This window comes from Loxodonta africana, chromosome 6 (genome assembly GCF_030014295.1).
Source record: "Loxodonta africana isolate mLoxAfr1 chromosome 6, mLoxAfr1.hap2, whole genome shotgun sequence".
Taxonomy (NCBI): domain Eukaryota; kingdom Metazoa; phylum Chordata; class Mammalia; order Proboscidea; family Elephantidae; genus Loxodonta; species Loxodonta africana.
Genome location: NC_087347.1, coordinates 75613579 through 75633265, shown reverse-complemented (window position 1 = coordinate 75633265; position 19687 = coordinate 75613579). Strand labels below are relative to the sequence as shown.

General features: G+C 35.1%; 1 protein-coding gene across 2 annotated transcripts in view; it reads right to left on the bottom strand.

The window, feature by feature from the left end:
* Positions 1 to 19687, bottom strand: part of TLK1 (tousled like kinase 1) — a 136693-nt gene that overhangs the window by 9638 nt on the left and 107368 nt on the right. For both annotated transcript variants that reach the window (XM_064287010.1, XM_023542860.2), the window contains exons 12-18: positions 18571 to 18637; positions 6589 to 6686; positions 4378 to 4459; positions 2089 to 2180; positions 1901 to 1990; positions 1399 to 1568; positions 1017 to 1152 (exon numbers count right to left, since the gene is read on the bottom strand). In XM_064287010.1, the coding sequence (XP_064143080.1) occupies positions 1017 to 1152; positions 1399 to 1568; positions 1901 to 1990; positions 2089 to 2180; positions 4378 to 4459; positions 6589 to 6686; positions 18571 to 18637 (735 nt within the window). The remainder of the gene's footprint in view (positions 1 to 1016; positions 1153 to 1398; positions 1569 to 1900; positions 1991 to 2088; positions 2181 to 4377; positions 4460 to 6588; positions 6687 to 18570; positions 18638 to 19687) is intronic.

Below are 19687 nucleotides of genomic sequence, written 5' to 3'. Positions count from 1 at the left end.
AAAAAAAAAATCCATGACACATTATCTTATTCCTATTAAGACACAAGCAGAGTTTGAAACTTTAAAATGGTTTCCAAAGAATGCAGGAATATGACTAATCCCTGTTCATAAAAAGTAAAATTCATATAGACCAATGGCACCTTGTGGAACTGGTTATTACACGGTCAGTTTAATTGTACAAAGACTCTTCTGGAAGCCCTAAAGTCACACTTAGGTTTGTAGTCACTATCCTGTTCAATCAAGTCAAGTACAGTATCTCTCTTCCCACCAAGATGCCACTCCTTTTCCTAAACTAATGGATCCTGAAAACTAAGTTTGTTTTGACTGGGTTTTTTTTTTTGTTTGTACTTATTCATCTTTAGTGAATTTGAAGGTAAGTTTGAAAATTCATAGTGAAGTAGTTTTTGTCAACACCTAAGTGCTCTAAGGGAATGACATTTAAAGCTTTATCTATGAATCTATAGTTCTATTTATATTTACACTTGAATTTATGAAGTCTTTAAAAGGATTTCTGAGAGTCAAGTTCAAAGGCCAAGAATATGCCAAATCTATCCCCCACCCACAATCACCCATCCCACCCCTAACAAAAAACTTCAACCACAAAACCTCCACAGAAAGGCCTTGATGGTTATGTTTACTGCTTGTAATAGTTAAGGTTACTGCTTGTAATAGTTAAGCTATCATATTTAAAGAAGTATTTGTATTCAAGATAAATATCACCTCTAGACTGTATTAAAAAAACTCATGAATTCTTCATGTTAGGAGTTTTTGACTGGTAGATACTGAAGTCACTTGCTAATGCCAAAGTCATTCTCCAGTTTGCTGAGATTTGCAGTTATGAGCAGATGAAAAAAGAGGACCGAGAGCAGTAGTCTCCCCCTCCCTACTCAGATGCTTCGTATCAGTATCCTCACCATAGTACTCTCGAAGGCTACATGAAAAGAAAAACTAAATTCTCATTAGACTGGGAGAGTCACGAATCTAGATAATTTTGGTACATTTAATAACACCCTTACCAGTAAGTGCCTGCTCCTTGGGAGGTCAGATCCATTCCATCTACACCATAGCTATCATCATCCATGATCTTGGACAGGCCAAAGTCAGTGATTTTGATTTCTCCACATGCTGTTCCATCTACCAGAAGGATGTTTCCTAAGAACAAAACAAAGACTCTCTGAATGATAAACAGATGACAAATACTGTCTTTACTACTTAAACTTCCAGAAAAGTCACTATTTAAAATATTATATTAATAAAGACACTTTTAATTGACTAGTTCTCCACTGAAGTCTTAAAAATAGAACCTAAAAGCATATTTTCAGATAACTTAATGAATATGACTTTAAAATCTATATTCTTTATAGCTTAAAAAATTATTAGACTCATTTCATTATTTACCTGGCTTAAGGTCATAATGTATAATAGGGGGTTTGATCTCATTGAGATATCTTAGTGCATTTACAATCTGCATTACGATAGACCTAGCTTCTTTCTCTGACATTAATTTATGTTGCTTTAGATAGAAATCCAAGTCATTGCCTTCACAGTATTCTAACACTGTACAAAACCTACGACAGAAAATAGAAAAAAAATTAGACATAAAATTGTATCCAATAATTCAGAATCATAATGGAGAAATAAAAAATGTTTGTATCATCGTCACAGAATACGAAAAGCAAAAGCAAACACCTTTAAAACACAGTATGAAAAGAAAATAACATATTCCAAGGTAAGTAATATGGAGTTTGGGTAAAATAGTACGCAGAGATCTATTTAAGAGCCTTCTGTTTAGATAATACACACACTGTATTTATTTGAAATAGGGCCTCATATATACTTTATTTCATTATCATAACACTTTTAAGACTTTCTTAGAAATGAAATCCTCTTAGCCACTTACGTATCTGTGTCCAAAGAGAAATAATCATAGAGTTTAACTATTCTGGGATGGTCCAGTTCTTTGTGTATTCTATACTCTCTGCAGGCATGTCTAAGGGAAGAAAAAAAAAGGGAAGAGAGTACGTTAATTCTCCATGGCCATTATAAATTTTTTTCAATTTATAAGAACAATAATGCATTAATATTTACTTGTAGTAGTTTTCTTTCTTCTCGTCTCTCCAGCTTTTATTAAGCTGATGGATCTTCACAGCAGCATATCTTTGTTCATAAAGGTCAAAAGCCTAGGATTCAAGACAAATAACAGTTATGTCCAAAGACAAACTGAATAGCTGAAGAGATTTTTTTTTTTTTCGGTGTTAATTTTTGCAGTATCACTAGATTAGAATACACACTGCAATTTTTAGCAATCATCTCTGCTAAGACTATATATAGTTCAATGACACATTATGTGAAATGAAATACAAATTCCATGGTGATATATCAGAGAACACTGCACCTTAACTGAATTTTTACATTCAAGTTTTAGAAATGCCAATATATTGAATTAAGATAAACCAATAAAGCTATTATTTGTTTTTAATATAGATCTGCACCTCTATACTGGTAGTAGCAGTAAGCAGCCAGGAAAATGGATGGCTGTGATGCTTCTTGTGGGTTGGATAAAGCAAACCTTTTTCCTCTATTTTTTCCTAGCAACCCTTCACTCTTTTCTACTTATGTGAAAACTGACAAGTTCCTAACAAATTCCCAACTGTTTAAAAAAAAAATCTAAACTATTATGAAACTGTTCAAACAAACATACACAAAAGTAGAGAGAATAGTACAATAAGCCCTTAAGAACCCGCCACCCCAATCAGTTTAAAAAATTATCACTGTGACGAGTCCACTTATGGATTCTTCCCCTGTGGAGAAGGAGGCTTGGAGGAGACACAGCTGGATAAAGCCAGGCTGTGTAACTGGAGGGCCTACAGTTCAGGCTTAACTGCTTCACCTCCCTCCTATCCTGGGTCAGAACTTCCCTCGGGGAGCTGCCAGGGCTCCACTCCCACCTCAGCAAGCCCTGTGTTCAGGATCCTGGAGCCTACTGTGCGGTTCAGGCCTGATGAGTCGCTGAGGCTCAGGACTTCCTGGGAGGGTGCTGGGAGCCTGGCCACAGTCCCAGCCCCTCCGAGGGGTAGGCTTCCAGCCCAGTTCGGCTCACTTTGGGATGTCATTAAATTCACATGCGTTTCTTTTAAACACCCTCTCCAAAGCTGTTTCTTTCCTCCCTTCCCACCCCAAGCAATTCTGAGCTGCAGCGCCTCAGGCTCACAGGCACTATGGCCACAGAGGAGGCCGGCCCAAGGCAGCTGGACACTCTGCCCCTGCTGGCAGGAAGGAGCTGAGGGCGTGGGGCAGCGTGGCCCAGCTTCCCAGAGGCTCCAGGCATGGCCCGGCTTCCCAAAGGCTCCAGACATGGCCCAGCTTCCCAGAGGCCTAAGGCTTCCCTTAAGGGAGGGGATACTCCGCACCTACTGCTACCATGCCATGCCCGCTGCAAAATAGTCCGATCACAGATTTTTTTTATTATTGTCATATATGTGAACTGTCAGATAACACAGTCGATAAGTGAGGAGTAGGTGTGTATCATTTCACCCTTAAATTCTTCAGTATTTATCTCTAAGAAAAAGCCCTTAAAAAACAAAGCATAATCACAATTATCATTATCACCTCTAACTACATTAATTATAATTCCTCAATCCCATCCAATACCCAGCCTTGTCTTCGATTTTCCCTCCTCGTCTCAAAAAAAAAAGTTTTAAATCACCAGCCTGATTCTTAAATAAAAACAACACAGAATGATCGATATTCTTTTGAAGCTTCATGTGATTTGTATGTGTTTTTTAAAAACACTGGTGGCATAGTGGTTTAAGAACTCAGCTGCTAACCAAAAAGGTCAGCAGTTCAGATCCACCAGCCGCTCCTTGGAACCCTACGGGGCAGTTACACTGTTCTGTAGGGTTGCTAGGAGTTGGAATTGATTCGACAGCAACAGGTTTGGTTTTTTTTGGTAAGTGAGAAAAAGAAAGGTATACAACAGCGAACATCAGTAAAAATTTCTACATTTATACACATGCACCTGAGAAACACTGGTAAACTTAGGACATGGAAGACTTCCTGACACGTTTAAATTAAAGAGTATAATCTTTACAGAAATGTACTGCCTTAAATGGCTAACAGCCTATTTTGATTCAAATGGTTGTTAAAATTATTATCCGACTATACTACTACTACTATCTAGATACCAAATATCAGAGGGACTCTGGGGATACAAGGACAGTCTTTAGACTCTTGAGATAAGACAGTATAAGCCACTGCAAACTCTTTTTTACAATAAGGGCATAAAATCAGTCATAAAATCAATCGATAAGAGGCAAATACTTTCTAACCACATACTTTTATATCTTAGTCTGAAGAACAGAATAAAATTTACATTACCTTATATACTTCACTAAAGCCACCTCTGCCAAGCAGATGAAGTAACAAGTATCTTTCATTTAATGTGGGGTGATCTTTGAACCTTAAGGGGGGAAAAACACTCAGGCACATTATAACACACACAGAAGGTTCTCCATTAGAGTTCCACTGGTATTCCATTCCTAGCTGGTGCTCTCCCAGCTACTCTACTGCTAATCTTGAATTGTTTCATATTTCTTTTCTTTCGCTTGTACTTCTCTACCTGTGTGACTATCATCCGTCTTGAGTCTTTGGTGCTCACGCAGTTTAACTTTTATAGCTAAATATTTCGGTTCAGTGACTAATTATACCACTCCTATAAAGACCTAACAACCACTGCATTGCTGTGAGCTTTATGAAATCCCGTATCTTTTCAGCAGGAATTACCTCCCTTGGAAAAATATACTTGTAGTGGTGTGAACTATGGTTAATCAAGATTTTATAATATTGATCTATCATTAACAATAACTAATAAATTGGCCTTCATCCATGATTAAATGTCTTTGAACTTTCATAAAATTTTAATTTCCAATTCAAAAATAAAGCTTTAAAAAACTTAAAAAAAAAAAATCACTCACAGACAATACTACTACTATTACTAGTTAATACTTACTATGTATTAAACGCTTAAATGTATTAACTCATCTAATTCTCAAGCAATCCCATAAAGTAGGCCTGGCTACCATGGCTATTGTATAGATGAGAAGATTGCTACACAGAGATTAAATTAAATAACTTGCCCAAGGTCAACAGCTAATATATAGCAGGACTTAGTAAAAAACGTGGTTCCAAACTATGAACTCTCAATATTAAAAAAAAAAAAACTAAAGTCAATGATAGCTTTATTAATACCAGATGCAAATATGAGACTAAAGTTTATTATTTTATTCAAAATCAATTGAATATAGCTTTGATAATTTAAACTTTTGTTCTAAATAACTTATAAATGAAACACATTTCTGTTCAGCTTTAAAGCACAATGCGAAACTGTGATGACTCACTTAATTTTCATCAATTGGGCTAAGCCATGTCCACAAACAAGTTTGAACATAACTGATCAGCTAATTTTAGCTTCCTCCTGATTTTTTAGAATTTTAGATTGGCAAAATTTAAGCTATTCCATAATTACATTATTTCATTCACTTCACATACTGGAATAATCTGTGTATTTATGAATTATACATACACCAATAATCACAAATAGGTCTTCTTCTAAGCAAGATACTCACATTTCACACAACTGGCCACTTTCCATTCTGATACTCTTATTAAGTCAAGAGGCTTTAAATTAAACAACTTGTCTTAAAAATAACGTAAACAGATGCTCTTCTTCTCTTTTACACAGATTTAAATCCTCTCTAGGAATCTACTGCCTTGCTCAGTTTCTATCTTCTCTGTGAAGCTTGTTTTAAACTGCCCACCAGCCCACAGGTATTTTTCCTTCTTTGAATTCCTTTAGCACCTTGTATCTATGGCATTCACTTTGATAACCAGGGATTAAGGATAGGGACTGTAATTTTCTAGGCTCTGGGGATATAATAAGAACAAAAACTACGTTCCTGCTCTCATGGAGCTTACATTCTAGTGGGAGGAGACAAATAATAACTGAAAAAATAAACTTATAATTCCAGATAGTGATAAAAGCTATGAAAAAGCAGGATAAGGATACCAAAAGAGGAAATGGAATACAGCAGGGGGAGGACTGATATTTTGGATAGGGTGTCTTAGGGATGGCCTCTCTAATGCCTGTACTGAATGAAAAAAGGAGTAAGCCACCCAGATAGTTAGAGAAGGAGCACTCTACACAAAGGAAATGGCAAACACAAAAGCCCTGAAATGAGAATGGGCTTGGCATGCTCGAGGCCAGAGTGTCAAAGACACATAAGTGAGGGGAACATGAGAGAAGTGGGCACATGAGGTGGCCAGGGACCAGACTATACAAGGCCTTCTGAGCCAAGGAAAGGACTTTAGATCTTGTTCAAAGTGTGATGGGAAACCACTGGAGTAATTGGGCAGGCTGTGACATGACCACTTTTACTTTATAAAGGGTCATTGTGGTTACTGTGGCTGCAGGGAAAATTGCAGGCGCAAGAAGGAAAGAAGACCTAACAGTTTAAAGGCAGTTAGCCTAAGTGATAGGCATCGCATCTTTACAGAGTACAATCTAAGTATGTAATACAAATAATGACTTACTGTGAATTATCTTCATTGTTTATTCTTTTGAGTTCTCGAATGTGAAGATTTCTGACTCTTTCCAAACGTTCAAGTTCTGCCTGGATTTCTGCCTCTTCCTGAAAATGAAGAGAGGAGACTATAACAAGCTCAATTTATTTCTGATATAAAATAGATATTTTTTACCCATGCATCAATTTTTACAGTGATGGGAAGAATATTATATTATAAAGCACCACTGAGTTAAAAGACCGAAGTGCACTTTCCAATGCCTGAGAGATAGAGATAAGGCAAAAGTGTATTTCAAGAATCCATCCTCCACATAAAAACCTATACATAATGAGATGCTCAGTTTTATTCTGTACTACAAGAAATCTATTTTTATTACGTCTAAACTGAAAATGACTGTGATGCAGTTTGAAACCAACGTATAACACAAAATGAGCTGAAAATTTTATTTCTGGTCCATCCAAAATTTAAGAGGAAAATACACTAGAACAAAACAAAGACAAAAATGAAATGACATATTTTACAATAGTTGAAAGAAGGGAAGAAGGCAGAATTGATTATTCCTAGACTTTAGAATATTTGAAATACGCAAACATACACAGACAATCTGACCACTCATTTTGGCTAAATCCGACTGTAATCCTAAAAAGACATTAAAACAAAACTTTTATAGATTGCTGCAGTAGATCTTCAGTTATCTTAGCATATCTATGCAAATTCCAAAGGAATTTAACATTCATTTAATATAAAAACTTTGATACTTTTTTTTTTACTGCCTCAAGATATACAATTTTTAGGACAGCTTTTACTTTTTAACTAAATACCTAAAACAAATAAGCAAATGTAACCACCCATATCACACATACACAATAAATAACCCTTTGATCTGTCAATGTCAATTTGATAGTACTATAAGGGCGGGTAAAAATATACCAAATTTCAGTAGACAGCTCTAGAAACGTTCAATTTTATATTTTGAACAAATATTTGTTGAGTAAGTAAATAAAGAAATACATTACTTTGGATTAAATGTGTGCCCAATGCAATTATAAATTACTAGACCATGCGGTATAGAGGTTATTTCTAAGTACAGCATTTAAATACTTCTCTATTCAATTAGTTCCTTCTCTTCTCTTAGTGAGATTAAGAAAAAAAAAAAACTATTTCTAAAAATTAATAATGTCAGCATTTACTTTAAAAATCTAAGTATTATTCCTTCATTCAAAGATAGGTCATAGGAGTACAAGTCTATTAAGACTCAAACCAAAAGGAATATTCTAAGCATTGTGAAGAAAAATTCAATCTTCACAGATTAAAAAAATAAATCTAAGTATATTGTTTGTATTCCACTTGACTCTTAAGGCTATTCTTGTTATTTTAAAATGAAATTCAACCATTACTCATTGCAGAGATATTTAATGTAGATTAGGTATTAGATGACAAATTTTGTTAGGTGTCGTCGAGTCAGTTACGACTCAAAGCGATCCTATGTACAACAGAACGAGACACGGCTCAGTCCTGCACCATCCTCACAATCATTGCTACGCTTGAGCCCACTGTTGCAGCCACAGATGACAAATAGAAGCTTTAAAAATAAATGTAAATATTCAAAATAAAGGTAAATAGAGAAAATTTCTAGAATTTTTGAAGAATTTTTCTAAAATATATATAATAGAGTATCTTAGTTTAACTGAAATTTCTTCATTTAATGTAGCTTCAGTCACAAATATTTCTAATCTTAATAAGAAAACAAAACAAAACCAAAAAATTCTAAGAGATTCAATAACTAAAGATTCACTGTAAGGACTGGGAATGAATTGAAAGTTGTGGAACAATAATCTCAAAACACAGCTTAGTTGTCTTAATTTAGTCATATAAAGCAGAATAAGAAACTGGTCACAGGAAGGTATACCCTTGAGTATGAAGGAATTTAAACTCATTTAAACCACAGAACCCAGGAAACAGTAACTCTGTCTCTTCATGTTACTAACGTTTGCAACCTTAAAACTTGCCATTAATTTGATTCTTATAGATGTAGGAAGCTATTAAACATTTAGTAGGCTGGTAAAATTTTAAACAATCTGATAAAATCGTGAAGCGCCAATTAGAGTATCAGCTAAAATTCTTGTTTTCAATTTTACTTGAAATCATGGCATGGTGATACTGCTTACCAGTGAATTTACAGAAGTTAAATTTTATTGAGTCATAAATATATAATTATGATTCTTCAGATGTCTATCCAATGGTAGTAATTAATATCACAAACTACTAATGACAGTAAAATGTATATCTATGTCAGTAAATTTAAGAAGGGATTTTTTTTCTCCGTAACACATGGCAAATCTGTCCTATAAAATCTTACAAAGTGAGCACAAACAAACAAGCTTTGTTCCATTTTGAATAGTTTACTGCTCTCCCCCAAAAAGTCAGAAGCACTAGAGAAAAAAACAAAAACAAGCTTGAATCCTAGGTATTTAAGAGGAAATACCAAAGAAGGAAATATAACCGAGCCTTATATACAGATAGACATAAATCTTCCACAGTTAGTGAAATTTATTTCCATCTTCCATCTTATAGCTTAGTGTTTACTCCACAAATACTGAACCTTAAAATAAAGTGACTTCTGGGGGAAACATAATTTTGCAGCTCTAAGTAACTTCTCTGAAATGCCACTGAGAAAAAAGTAAACACATCAAGGCAAATGCTAGGGCAATACTGTCCAGTACGTTTTTCTTTACAGGAAGAGGCAAAGCCCAGTTTGGGTCTGACTCCACAGTACAAAGCTCTAGAATACAGTAGTCTCAACAACTAATTTATCTTTGGCACAGATGGTTTCCAAAGATCTATCCTGTGGGTTATTATGCTTGACCTGAGACTGACATTAACCTCTGGGCCATCATTGAGAATTAACCTTATTCAGAGGGTTCAGGAGGAGCTAGGATGACCTAAGTTTACAACTGATCTGAATTCATTCTGGAATGGAATCCTAAAACTCACAGCAAAGCTAGGCCAGATTACTAGAATAAAAGGGAGACACAATCCAACCAGCTACATCGTGCTTTGTAAGAATATCATTTTGATCCTTGATCATTCACTGGCTGAGCAGTTAAAGCAGAGAAAGCCTAGGAGAAACAAAGAGATAAACAGCACCTTGGGAAATGGACTGATCTAGGTAGGTAATTACAATATTGGAAGAATGTTTAGTAAGAGAGAGACTTAGTGATCAAACATACAATAAAAGGACAAAGCTATTTTCTGTTTAAACAGAAAGGTATAGCAATGAACAATTTAACAGTGTACACATTACAACTGTTTTAACAGTATTTTAAAATAAGCTTTCATATTCTGAGTTACATTAAAAAATTCAAGTCATACAAGTATACAACAGATCTCAATATTGCCTCATCATTGAAGTAACCTGCAGAAACAACACCTCTCAAAATTTTTAATGTTTAAAAATTTATATAGGAGGTAAATCCCATGGCAACCTGTCTTTGGCATAGAAATGCTTTTTCTATTTGTAATCAAATTCTCTTCTGGTAACTTAATATCCCCTTGGCGCAATTCTCTAAGCAAAAAGTAAGTCACAGCAATGTAGAATATCTGCAAAATGTCAGGTTAAAACAGCTGGGTAGATGTGGGATATCTTTTCCCAAAATGACATTTAAAAAAAATTAATTTTACTGTTATGAAGATACACATAACACTTATTCAATATTTTTCAGGTGTACAACTTAGTAAAAAAGAGATTAAAAAGTTGGGATGTGCAGACATAAAAGCTACAAAGCTTAGACAGTTGTAAAATGTATTGTCACATGTAAACCTGACATATTTCCTGAAAAAATTAAACATATTAGCTTAAAGTTATTTGGTAAATATTCCTGAATTTATGTTACATGTTATCTGCACCAAAAAATTTCTAAGAGCTGTCTTTCTATAAAGCCAAGATAAGACAGAAAGCATTTTCATGTATCACTCTCAACTTGCCTATTATCTGTGAGGACTGATAAAAAAGAAATTTTTTCCAGCATACTGTGAAACATACAAAAGCATAATGCTTGCAATGTTATTCTAAAGCACCCTAACAACACTACCTGGTTTAAGAAAACCGGTTCAGAAAGAGATTTCAAAAAGTTTAACGCTAAATTCACTTTAGGAATATGAGTATCTATCCCCCAAGTCCTCAAATCCAGGTCCTCAAATTAAGTTTTAATATCATAAACTATGCCATTCTACAAGTTTATTATCAGGAAGTGAAAGGTAAAATTAACAACAAAAAAAGGCACTAATAAAAGCTAATGGAAAGAAAGGACAATGCAGAAATAGAAGGATTGACAAAATCATTACCAATTTACTTCAGATTTATCCTTTATATATGTCCCCAGATTATTTCTATAATATGCTTTCTCATATCTTAAATATGAACATGGGCGATATAAACCAATGGAAATGAACCACCCAACCCACCTAGATAAAGCAGGTCTGAATTTACAGAGATTAATTGTGAATCTACTTCCCCATAATCACTGTTTTGCTCTGAACGACTGTTCAGATTGAGAAAGGCAGTAGGAGGAAGAGAAGGGACAAACACGATGCAATTCCTGAGCTTTCTTTCCTAGCTACACTCCCTCCACTCCCACCCAAGTCACTGAACTGGTTCTTACTGATGGAAGCAGGTGTGTTTAACTGGCTTCGATAATTACCTTAGATCCTTTACTACTAATGTTCTTCTGACATTTTCTTTAGTTCTCTTTTCAAAGGCATACACACATTTGTTGTTGGAGTTGGCTCTAACTCACAGTGACCTTACGTATAACAGAACAGAATGTTGCCCAGTCTGTGCCATCTTCATATCAAGATCGTTGGTATGTTTGAGTCCACCAAAACCCCCTAAACGGGACTATTAAGATGGGCAGGTTTTGATTGTCAGTTCCCCACTCTGTTTAAGCAAAACAATATAAAAACCTATCTTCCTGGCAGCAAATAAATGTAATAATTCAACTGACTGGCAAAATTAAAGTATTTACTATACCTCTTGGAAAAAAAAGTATGGCTGTTGTATTATGAGGGTGAAATTCCTTGATGCTACACACTGACCAAGGTGCTGACAACAAAGCCTTAGCACATACAGGTATTATACTTTACTACAGTACTGCAGGCCTCCTCCCAGCTTTGTTTCCCTTTAACCCTTCTGAGGATGTTAGTGGATTCTACAGATTTTTAAAGTACAAAAAGATCTGACTTTCTAGGCGTAAGGGGAATAGCCTAGTCTTCTACACTGTAATTATTCCTATGCATATAAGTGGCATGCATTTATAGTTTGATTGTGAAGACGCCAATAACCAGGCAACTGTTTTTTCTTTCTTTTTTGGTGAAAGTGATCTTTGGACTGAACTTACAAACCTGAATTAACTAAGCCTGCTCTAACCAATGGCTGACATAAATCCTAATGTTTCTTCCAAAATTTTTTTAATTCCATTGCCTATACAACTGGATTAATATTAAACACTAAGGAAGTCAAATACATTTTACCTCTAAATTTTCATTTTGGTAACTGAACATCATCTACTACCAAATTAAGGTATATGGTTATGAATGGGGAAATACGGAGCCAGGAATATGTGCTGTGGGTCTATAATGAGAGAAGGTAGAATAAAAACACTGGGGAGTCGTTTTTATCTATGGCTAGTTCCATATTCTCTCAGTGCAGTCATCTTTTAGAGAACTCTCTTTTGTACTGGAAGCACTAAAAATATATATATATATAAAGAAAATAAATATAGTACTGGAAGCACTAGTAAGGGCAAAATATCAAGTTTAGAATTCCAACACTCTTGTTGGCAACTTTCTTGCCCACAATGCCAAGAAGCTCATAACATTCTTCATGGACAATGGCTTAGTAGTGACTTTTTCTAGTATAGTGCATTTCCACTAGAATTCCACTGAAAACTACTGCCTAATAGTGTCCTGTGTTATGTTCTACAGAAACACATAATGTACAAAATATGTTGGCTTTAACTCAGAGAAGAACTCTGAAAAGGTTTCTTCTAGTCATGGCCATGAACAGAAAGGTCAACAAATATAGAGATTAAGCCCTCTTGCATGATATTGGTAATTATTTTCATATTTTTATTCAAACCTAAAGTGACATGAAACGTCACATATGCAAACTTATTTTTTGTGGCCATACTAAGGGTTGGATAAATCAGGTGACAATGGTATTCTAGAAAGAAATTCCAAAAATATTTGGGGATCAATTCACCTAAAACCAACGCCCTGTATTCTCCACTGTTCAAAAGGCTTGTAGACAATCCATTGACTTCCATTTCAACTAGTTGCATGATCCACTGTGAAGGAGTGAGAAAAGAGCTGTGTACTTGTTCTTGACCTGTAAAGATTTCATCATGGAAGATTAATACTGATGTTGCTGCTGCCTGATACTGGTTGTTTCTCTTTGCAGGTGCCAATATCGATCAGAGAACAGGATTTCAGTGGCAGAGTTGTTGCTATATTGTTATCTCTTCAGAACGGAGGCACAAGGAGAGATGAATGCCACATCGCAAGGAGCAAAGGAGAGAGAGAGAAAGAAATGGTGTCAGGTGGCATGTTGGATGCGATTTTTGTTTTAGTAGATTGAGGTGACTGAAAATTGTTTAGCTGATTCCTTCGGCTGCAAAGATACATTTGTGTTGCTGTTGATGGTTCTTGACTAATCCTGTTTCAATTACAAATTGGTTATGTTTTTTCAATAAAACTTCTGGCACTTATATTCAGGGCTTATATATCAACACACACATACACACAAACTCATATATTAAAGCCAGTTCCTACCATGTTATTTAATATCCCACATGGAGATATCAAACCTTCTATATGCATTCTCTCCAACTAATCAAATATTTAAAATCAAGAAGATGACAAATCTTGAAGACTAGCAAATAAAGACCAACACATATGCTGTGTTCACAGGCTGTTCACTTCACAAATCTCAGTAACAAGGAGTGGTGACACATAGTTTATTGATCCTGATAACTTTCCAAACTCTTGTTTTCTCACCAAACGGGCATTATGATTGGTAACTTGTACCTTTTAAACGTTATGATGACTATGGAGAGAATGTATTACAAAGAACGTTCGTTGCACAGGAACAATAATAAAAGCAAACTGGTATATGGTTTGTTAGTTTCCTTAAAGCCACAGACTCCACATGTGGCACAGGCACATAGAACGGGAGAGCTAACAGCTTTGCCTGAAAGGAACAACCTTGTAAAGATTTGAAATGATTCCCTTTGCAAAGACAAGTTTTTAATAAATGACAGTTGGAAAGTATACGCATAATTACTGGTAACAAAGAAACTTATTTTTCCTTTTTCAGGAATAATTTGTATATTCTCCATGTATTTTACTACTCAGTTGTATTCTATGAAATCCTTATGATATATAAAGGTAAAATTGTTTCAAGAGTATTGACACTTGTACAAAAAAAGTACTTTTTCTGTTGACCTTCAAAAATAAACTTAGAGTGAAAATCAACCTAGTAATAAACATTCTAAATGATACAACAGTCACTAACATAATTCCCAAGGAAGATAATATGTGAGAGAGAGAGAATGTATGTCTGTAAAAAACTGATAATTAATTTAAAACTGTTTCCAAAAAGACTTAAGGATAAAATAAATCCCTCCAGTATTCTAAGAAAAATACAAAGAAAACTACAAGTGATTTAATTTTTCTGAATATCTAAAGAGTATGGGTATACTTATTGAAATAGGAGAAAAGAGTCCAATTCTGGCTTTGTCACTTACTGGCTGTGTTATTTCAGAAAAGCATGTAGAAGACCTTGGCATTTCAAGTTAACAAAAATGTTCACTCAAGAATGGCTAAAACGTCAAAAGTACTTCAAATGTATGTATGCCATAAAATGCAGTATTATGTAATTCTGCTGAAACAGGAATTTAATCATGCCTGTATCAGGCAGTGTGTGGAAATAAGTCACTCAGAGGATGAAAACCAAAATCCCAGTGCTGTCGAGTCGATTCTGACTCATAGCGACCCTGTAGGACAGAGTAGAACTGCCCCCATAGAGTTTCCAAGGAGCACCTGGCGGATTCAAACTGCCGACCCTTTGATAAGCAGCCATAGCGCTTAACCACTACGCCGCCAGGGTTTCCCCTGCGGATACAGCCCTGGCAAATGTCAGGGATTACAGTTAACTCTCTGATCCTCAGTAACCACATCTGTAATGTAGGGATAAAACCTGGCTCAAGACACTTATGACTGTCCAGGGACACAGTATGTAAAAGTGTTTATAAATTGCAATGATTGCATAAACTGATATTAAATAAAACAGCAAATGTTAAATAAAAATTCCTGATATATTAAAAAAAGTGACACTGGACAGTGATTTTCCTAACCTTATAAGACAAAACTGGTTAAGTCCTTAACCAAGTTTACATTTACTTTTTGGTGATAACTAGCAACACCTATTTATTTTAGCCATACTACTTACTTTTGCAGGCTTCTGCCTGACTCTCATGTCTTAAACCAGTATTTCTAAACCTATGGGGCAGCATACAATGTGAACTGAACTCAATACTTATTCCATGTTAATTCTACCGTTTATTAAATGTTAACATACCTTTTCATATTTCAGTTTACCTGTTCAATTATTATTACAATTAACACTATAAAATGCAATGCATGTCATATATTACCCATTTCAAGAAAAAGTAAACAGGCCTTTTATTCTCTTATGTCCATATAGCCATACAGCATGGGCTTCCTCCATGTAAGTTTTCTCCTTCATTGTTAACAAATTTCATCTATAATTTTGCTTAACTTTAAGAGTTTATTAAAGGGAAAGTGAGAGCAAGAAAGTGAGTCAAACACTAATTTAATATGCATGTGTGGGGGAGGGGTTTAGCTGGTTGGAGATGCTAACATAAGTGGTGGGGTTCGACTCTCCTCTGGCGAAACTGGGGGGCTCTCTATGTCTTCAATTATGGGTGCCCCTGCACAGGCTCTCCCAAGGTGTTCTGCTGTGGACAGGGAGCTAGCCACTTCCCTCTGTGCTGCCCTTTCTGCTAATGCAAGAAAGAGTACGCCAGACTCGAAATCAAATGCCCTAAACTTAACATACCCAAAGTTAATTTTCTGTACAGATTACATGAACATCGAATACTCAGAGTTCAGATCCAGCCTGTGGCAGAAGCTACAGAGTTACAAGCTGGGGTACAGTTTATTGAACCCAGGAGTATAGAGAGCTGATAAGACAGAAGTGGTAATACCTTTCCTCTTGATTCAAGTCTGTTCTCTATGTTAAAAGTCTGTCCAATCTACCTCTTTTGTAGAAAACTGAATGGTCTATTTTTATTAACCCATTTTCTGCCTATGGTTTAGCATGCCAAATAACTTAATTTTAAAAACATGTAACATTGCTAATTATTTTTTAATGGTACAACTCAAAATTTTAATACCCAGCAGTAAGCAGGCAAATGCTATTTATTTGTGCTCTAAGGTGACACTACTTGCTCAATTTTTTTCCTTTGTATATATCACTAGCAACTTTCTTTATAATGCATTCATTATTCATTTTTTCCTAAAGAATGTGAGAACTCAAGACACGAGAGTATGTTCAGCATTATTAGTTCATCCCCTCTCCCGAAATATTCATTATGGCCGTCAAAGAAAAGTTATGTTGTAAACTGCTTAAGAAGAAGATAAAGTTAGAAATCTGAGACTGCTCTCACTGTGCAGTAAATGTGATAAAAGCTGAATAGAAAGAGAAAAAAAGATGACGGGGGACAGTTACTAAGAAAGAATGAGTAAGTACAGAAAACGTGTAAGTCAAACACTGAGAAAGAAGCTAATATGAAGGTCAGAAGAGAAGGTGTTGTATTCCAGAAGAGTTTACAAATGCTACCATAATATTTGATACTGAAGTATACCTCCCGTTAGAAAACAGAAGTGTTTCATAGAAACCAGGTATCTTCAAAGTACCAGGAAAGCCTTAAAATCAACCTTCAACCAACAAAATCAAAAACAAAAAAACCCTCCTATGAAGTCTTTTCAAAAGTTAAGTATTCTTCTCAATTCAAACAGCCAATTCCTAATTTAACAGCTTTATAACATCAGATTTTATGTAACAGGTATTCATTAAGTAAGGCACACATGTAAAATGCCATCATTAGAAAGAGTAATTTAAAATTTGCTATTATATGTGTAAACAACCCTCCAGTCAAACTTCTAAGTATATACTTAGTATCCCAGCATCACAAAAGGCAGGTTAGAAAATAATTGGTAAATCTTTATACAGGTGGTACAAGCTGATTGCACTTGTCTTCTAGCCTAAAGGTTAGTGGTTTGAACCCATCAAGAGGCACCGTAGGAAAAAGGCCTAGCCACCTGTTCCTATAAAGATTACAGCCAAGAAAACCCTATGGAGCAGTTCTACTCTGTTAACACATGGGGTCTCCACGAATCAAAATTTACCTGATGGAAATGAGTTTGAGATATATGCAATATTAAGTATAGGTCCCTATGAATTCATTATCAAAAAAACAGCTTAAATAGGCAGATACTTGTGACTCGTTCTGTACTACAGAATTCCTTCTTCCCTTCTGTAGTTCCATGATAGCTCCATCGTTTATATAGAATATACTGAAGTTGCCAACCATATCTCAAAGAGCAGAAGAAATTGTAAATAACTTTAACAGAACAAAAAGGAAAGACTTAAAAAAAAAAAAAAAAGGCCAAAATAAATCATTTTGGAATTCGCTGTTCAAGGAGTTTAGGTTAAAAGCTTTTCTGAGCACGGTACAGACAGCTATGGCACAGTAAAGAACACTAATGCAAATGAGTGGTGCCCTGGAAGAAAATCCTGGCAATCTACTTCCAAAAAAATCAGCCATTGAAAACCCTACAAAGCACAGGTCTACTCTGACATACATGGAGTCACCATGAATCAGAATCAACTTGACAGCAACTGCTTTGGTATGTGTGTGTATATATATACAAAACAATTTTTTTCTGTTCCTTATAATTAAAGGGGTCCCCAGTGTGCTGATAACATTCTAAAAATTATTATATAGTGATAGTAGTTGCTACCAGAATGGGTTTCTCTGCTCTACCTCACCCTACCCCAGGCAGATGACATAACAGATATTACCTTAATTCAATTTGTTTACCAGCTCAATTTTACCTATAACTTAACCTATTAAAAATTTTAAATAACCTGCCAAAGGAATCAGAATAAAAACTGGGTCAAAGAAAAAGAATTTTACAAGTTCGTCAGTACCCACATTTTAAGGGGGAAAATCTATTCTGTTATTATTACTTCTTTGAAACGGTCTGAACTAAAATTAAGAGCTGTAAAAAACAATGGACTGGTTACAGTTTCACAGTTTACAAAGTACAAAGTTATACATTATAAAAATTTACTATAATAACACATAGCAACATTTTTCTAAATTGTATCACTTTATACTACTACTGAGGACTCGGTTCTTTGAAATTTTCCCATGTACATATTTTAATTGAAACATTTCATCGAGCGTCCAACAGCTTAAAAATTAAGCCAAAGAAAAGAGTGCTCATATATTACAATTTATTACAAAATGGACACAAACAACATGGAATTTTATATTTGGTCTTAATGAAGCATTTTTTACTACAAGGTGGTATTTAAACAGAGTAATCTAGAGACCCTGGGGGTCTGGCCAGAAATTGCTCTGTCATCATAGGGACAAGGTATATCAGCATCACAATGTTTTTAAGTTGCTGCAAGGTAAAGGAGTATCATTTTAATATGCTCAACATAAAAATGCAACATTAATGCCCCCGCCCCCCCCCACTTTTTTTTGGCGGGGGGGGTCCGAAGTTTTTAATTTGGGATCTTTCTTAAATTTTGGCTCCTTAAATAAGAGACCTACAACACAGCTCTCCACAACCCCTGGTAACAATTTAAGCTAAAAATACAGCATTTGCTTCACATACCTTTTTGAGTTGTCCTAGTCTAAGTTTGAAAATTTCTTCCTGTTCATGATATTCTGCCAAAGTCAACCTGTCAAAAATGAAATTGTAATTCTAGATATTAAGATTAATACTATTATTTCTTATTAACAGCCAGAAAAATGGGGTAAAATTATCTGAATAAAAATGCTAAAATACTGACAGCTTTCAGTCTAAAATATATAAGCCAAATATTATTTAAGATATTCTTCACAATATATTTGCTATTATAGACGGAATAATTAACTGTATCATTTATTCAACAACTATTTATTGAATACTATGTGCCAAGTGATATTCTATATCCTAAGGATGCAGCAAAAATCAAGACAATTTCTCCTTACATTTTAGTCTGAGCTTACACCCTGTAGTGAGGATAGAAAAGTAGACAAACAATTTAATAAAGAAATAATTACAAATAACAGTACATGTTATGAAGAAAACAAAAAAGGGTGATGTGATAACGACTGGCTGTACTACATTATTTTGGGCCTGGTATTAGGGAGGTGGCCTTTGATCTAAATGTCAAAAAGATAACCACGACAGAACTTGGGGGAATGTATTCTAGACACAGTTTACAGCAAGTACAAAGATCCAAAGGTGGGAACAAGTTTGCCATATAAGCAAGCATCACCTGGAATACAGTCACAGAGACGGAGTAGCAGGAGAGGAAAGCGAGAGACAGATCCCGTACAGACTTGCAAGCCAAGTGAAAAATTTGAATTTTACTCTAAGAGTAACGGGAAATCACTGCACAGGGAGTCAGTCCAGTGTGAGCACCAGTTTAAAACACACACACACACACACTAAGGAAGAATGTTAAATTCCAACGAAAGACATTTTAATCTTCTTGCTTCACTATATTGGGAGTGAATCAGCAAGATAAAGAAATGGTAAAACTGCAGCCAAAAGACCAAATCTTATTCTTCAAACTATTAATTAAATGGATAGACATAAAACGTTAATCTTGGAAGTGTTTTATGGTTATTTCACCAATTTTTCAAATACTCTTAGAAACTTCAAAAAATGATCAGTTTAATGTATGCAGAACCATAACATGATATATTCATTTTATAACATTGCCTAAGAAAAAATGATTTTG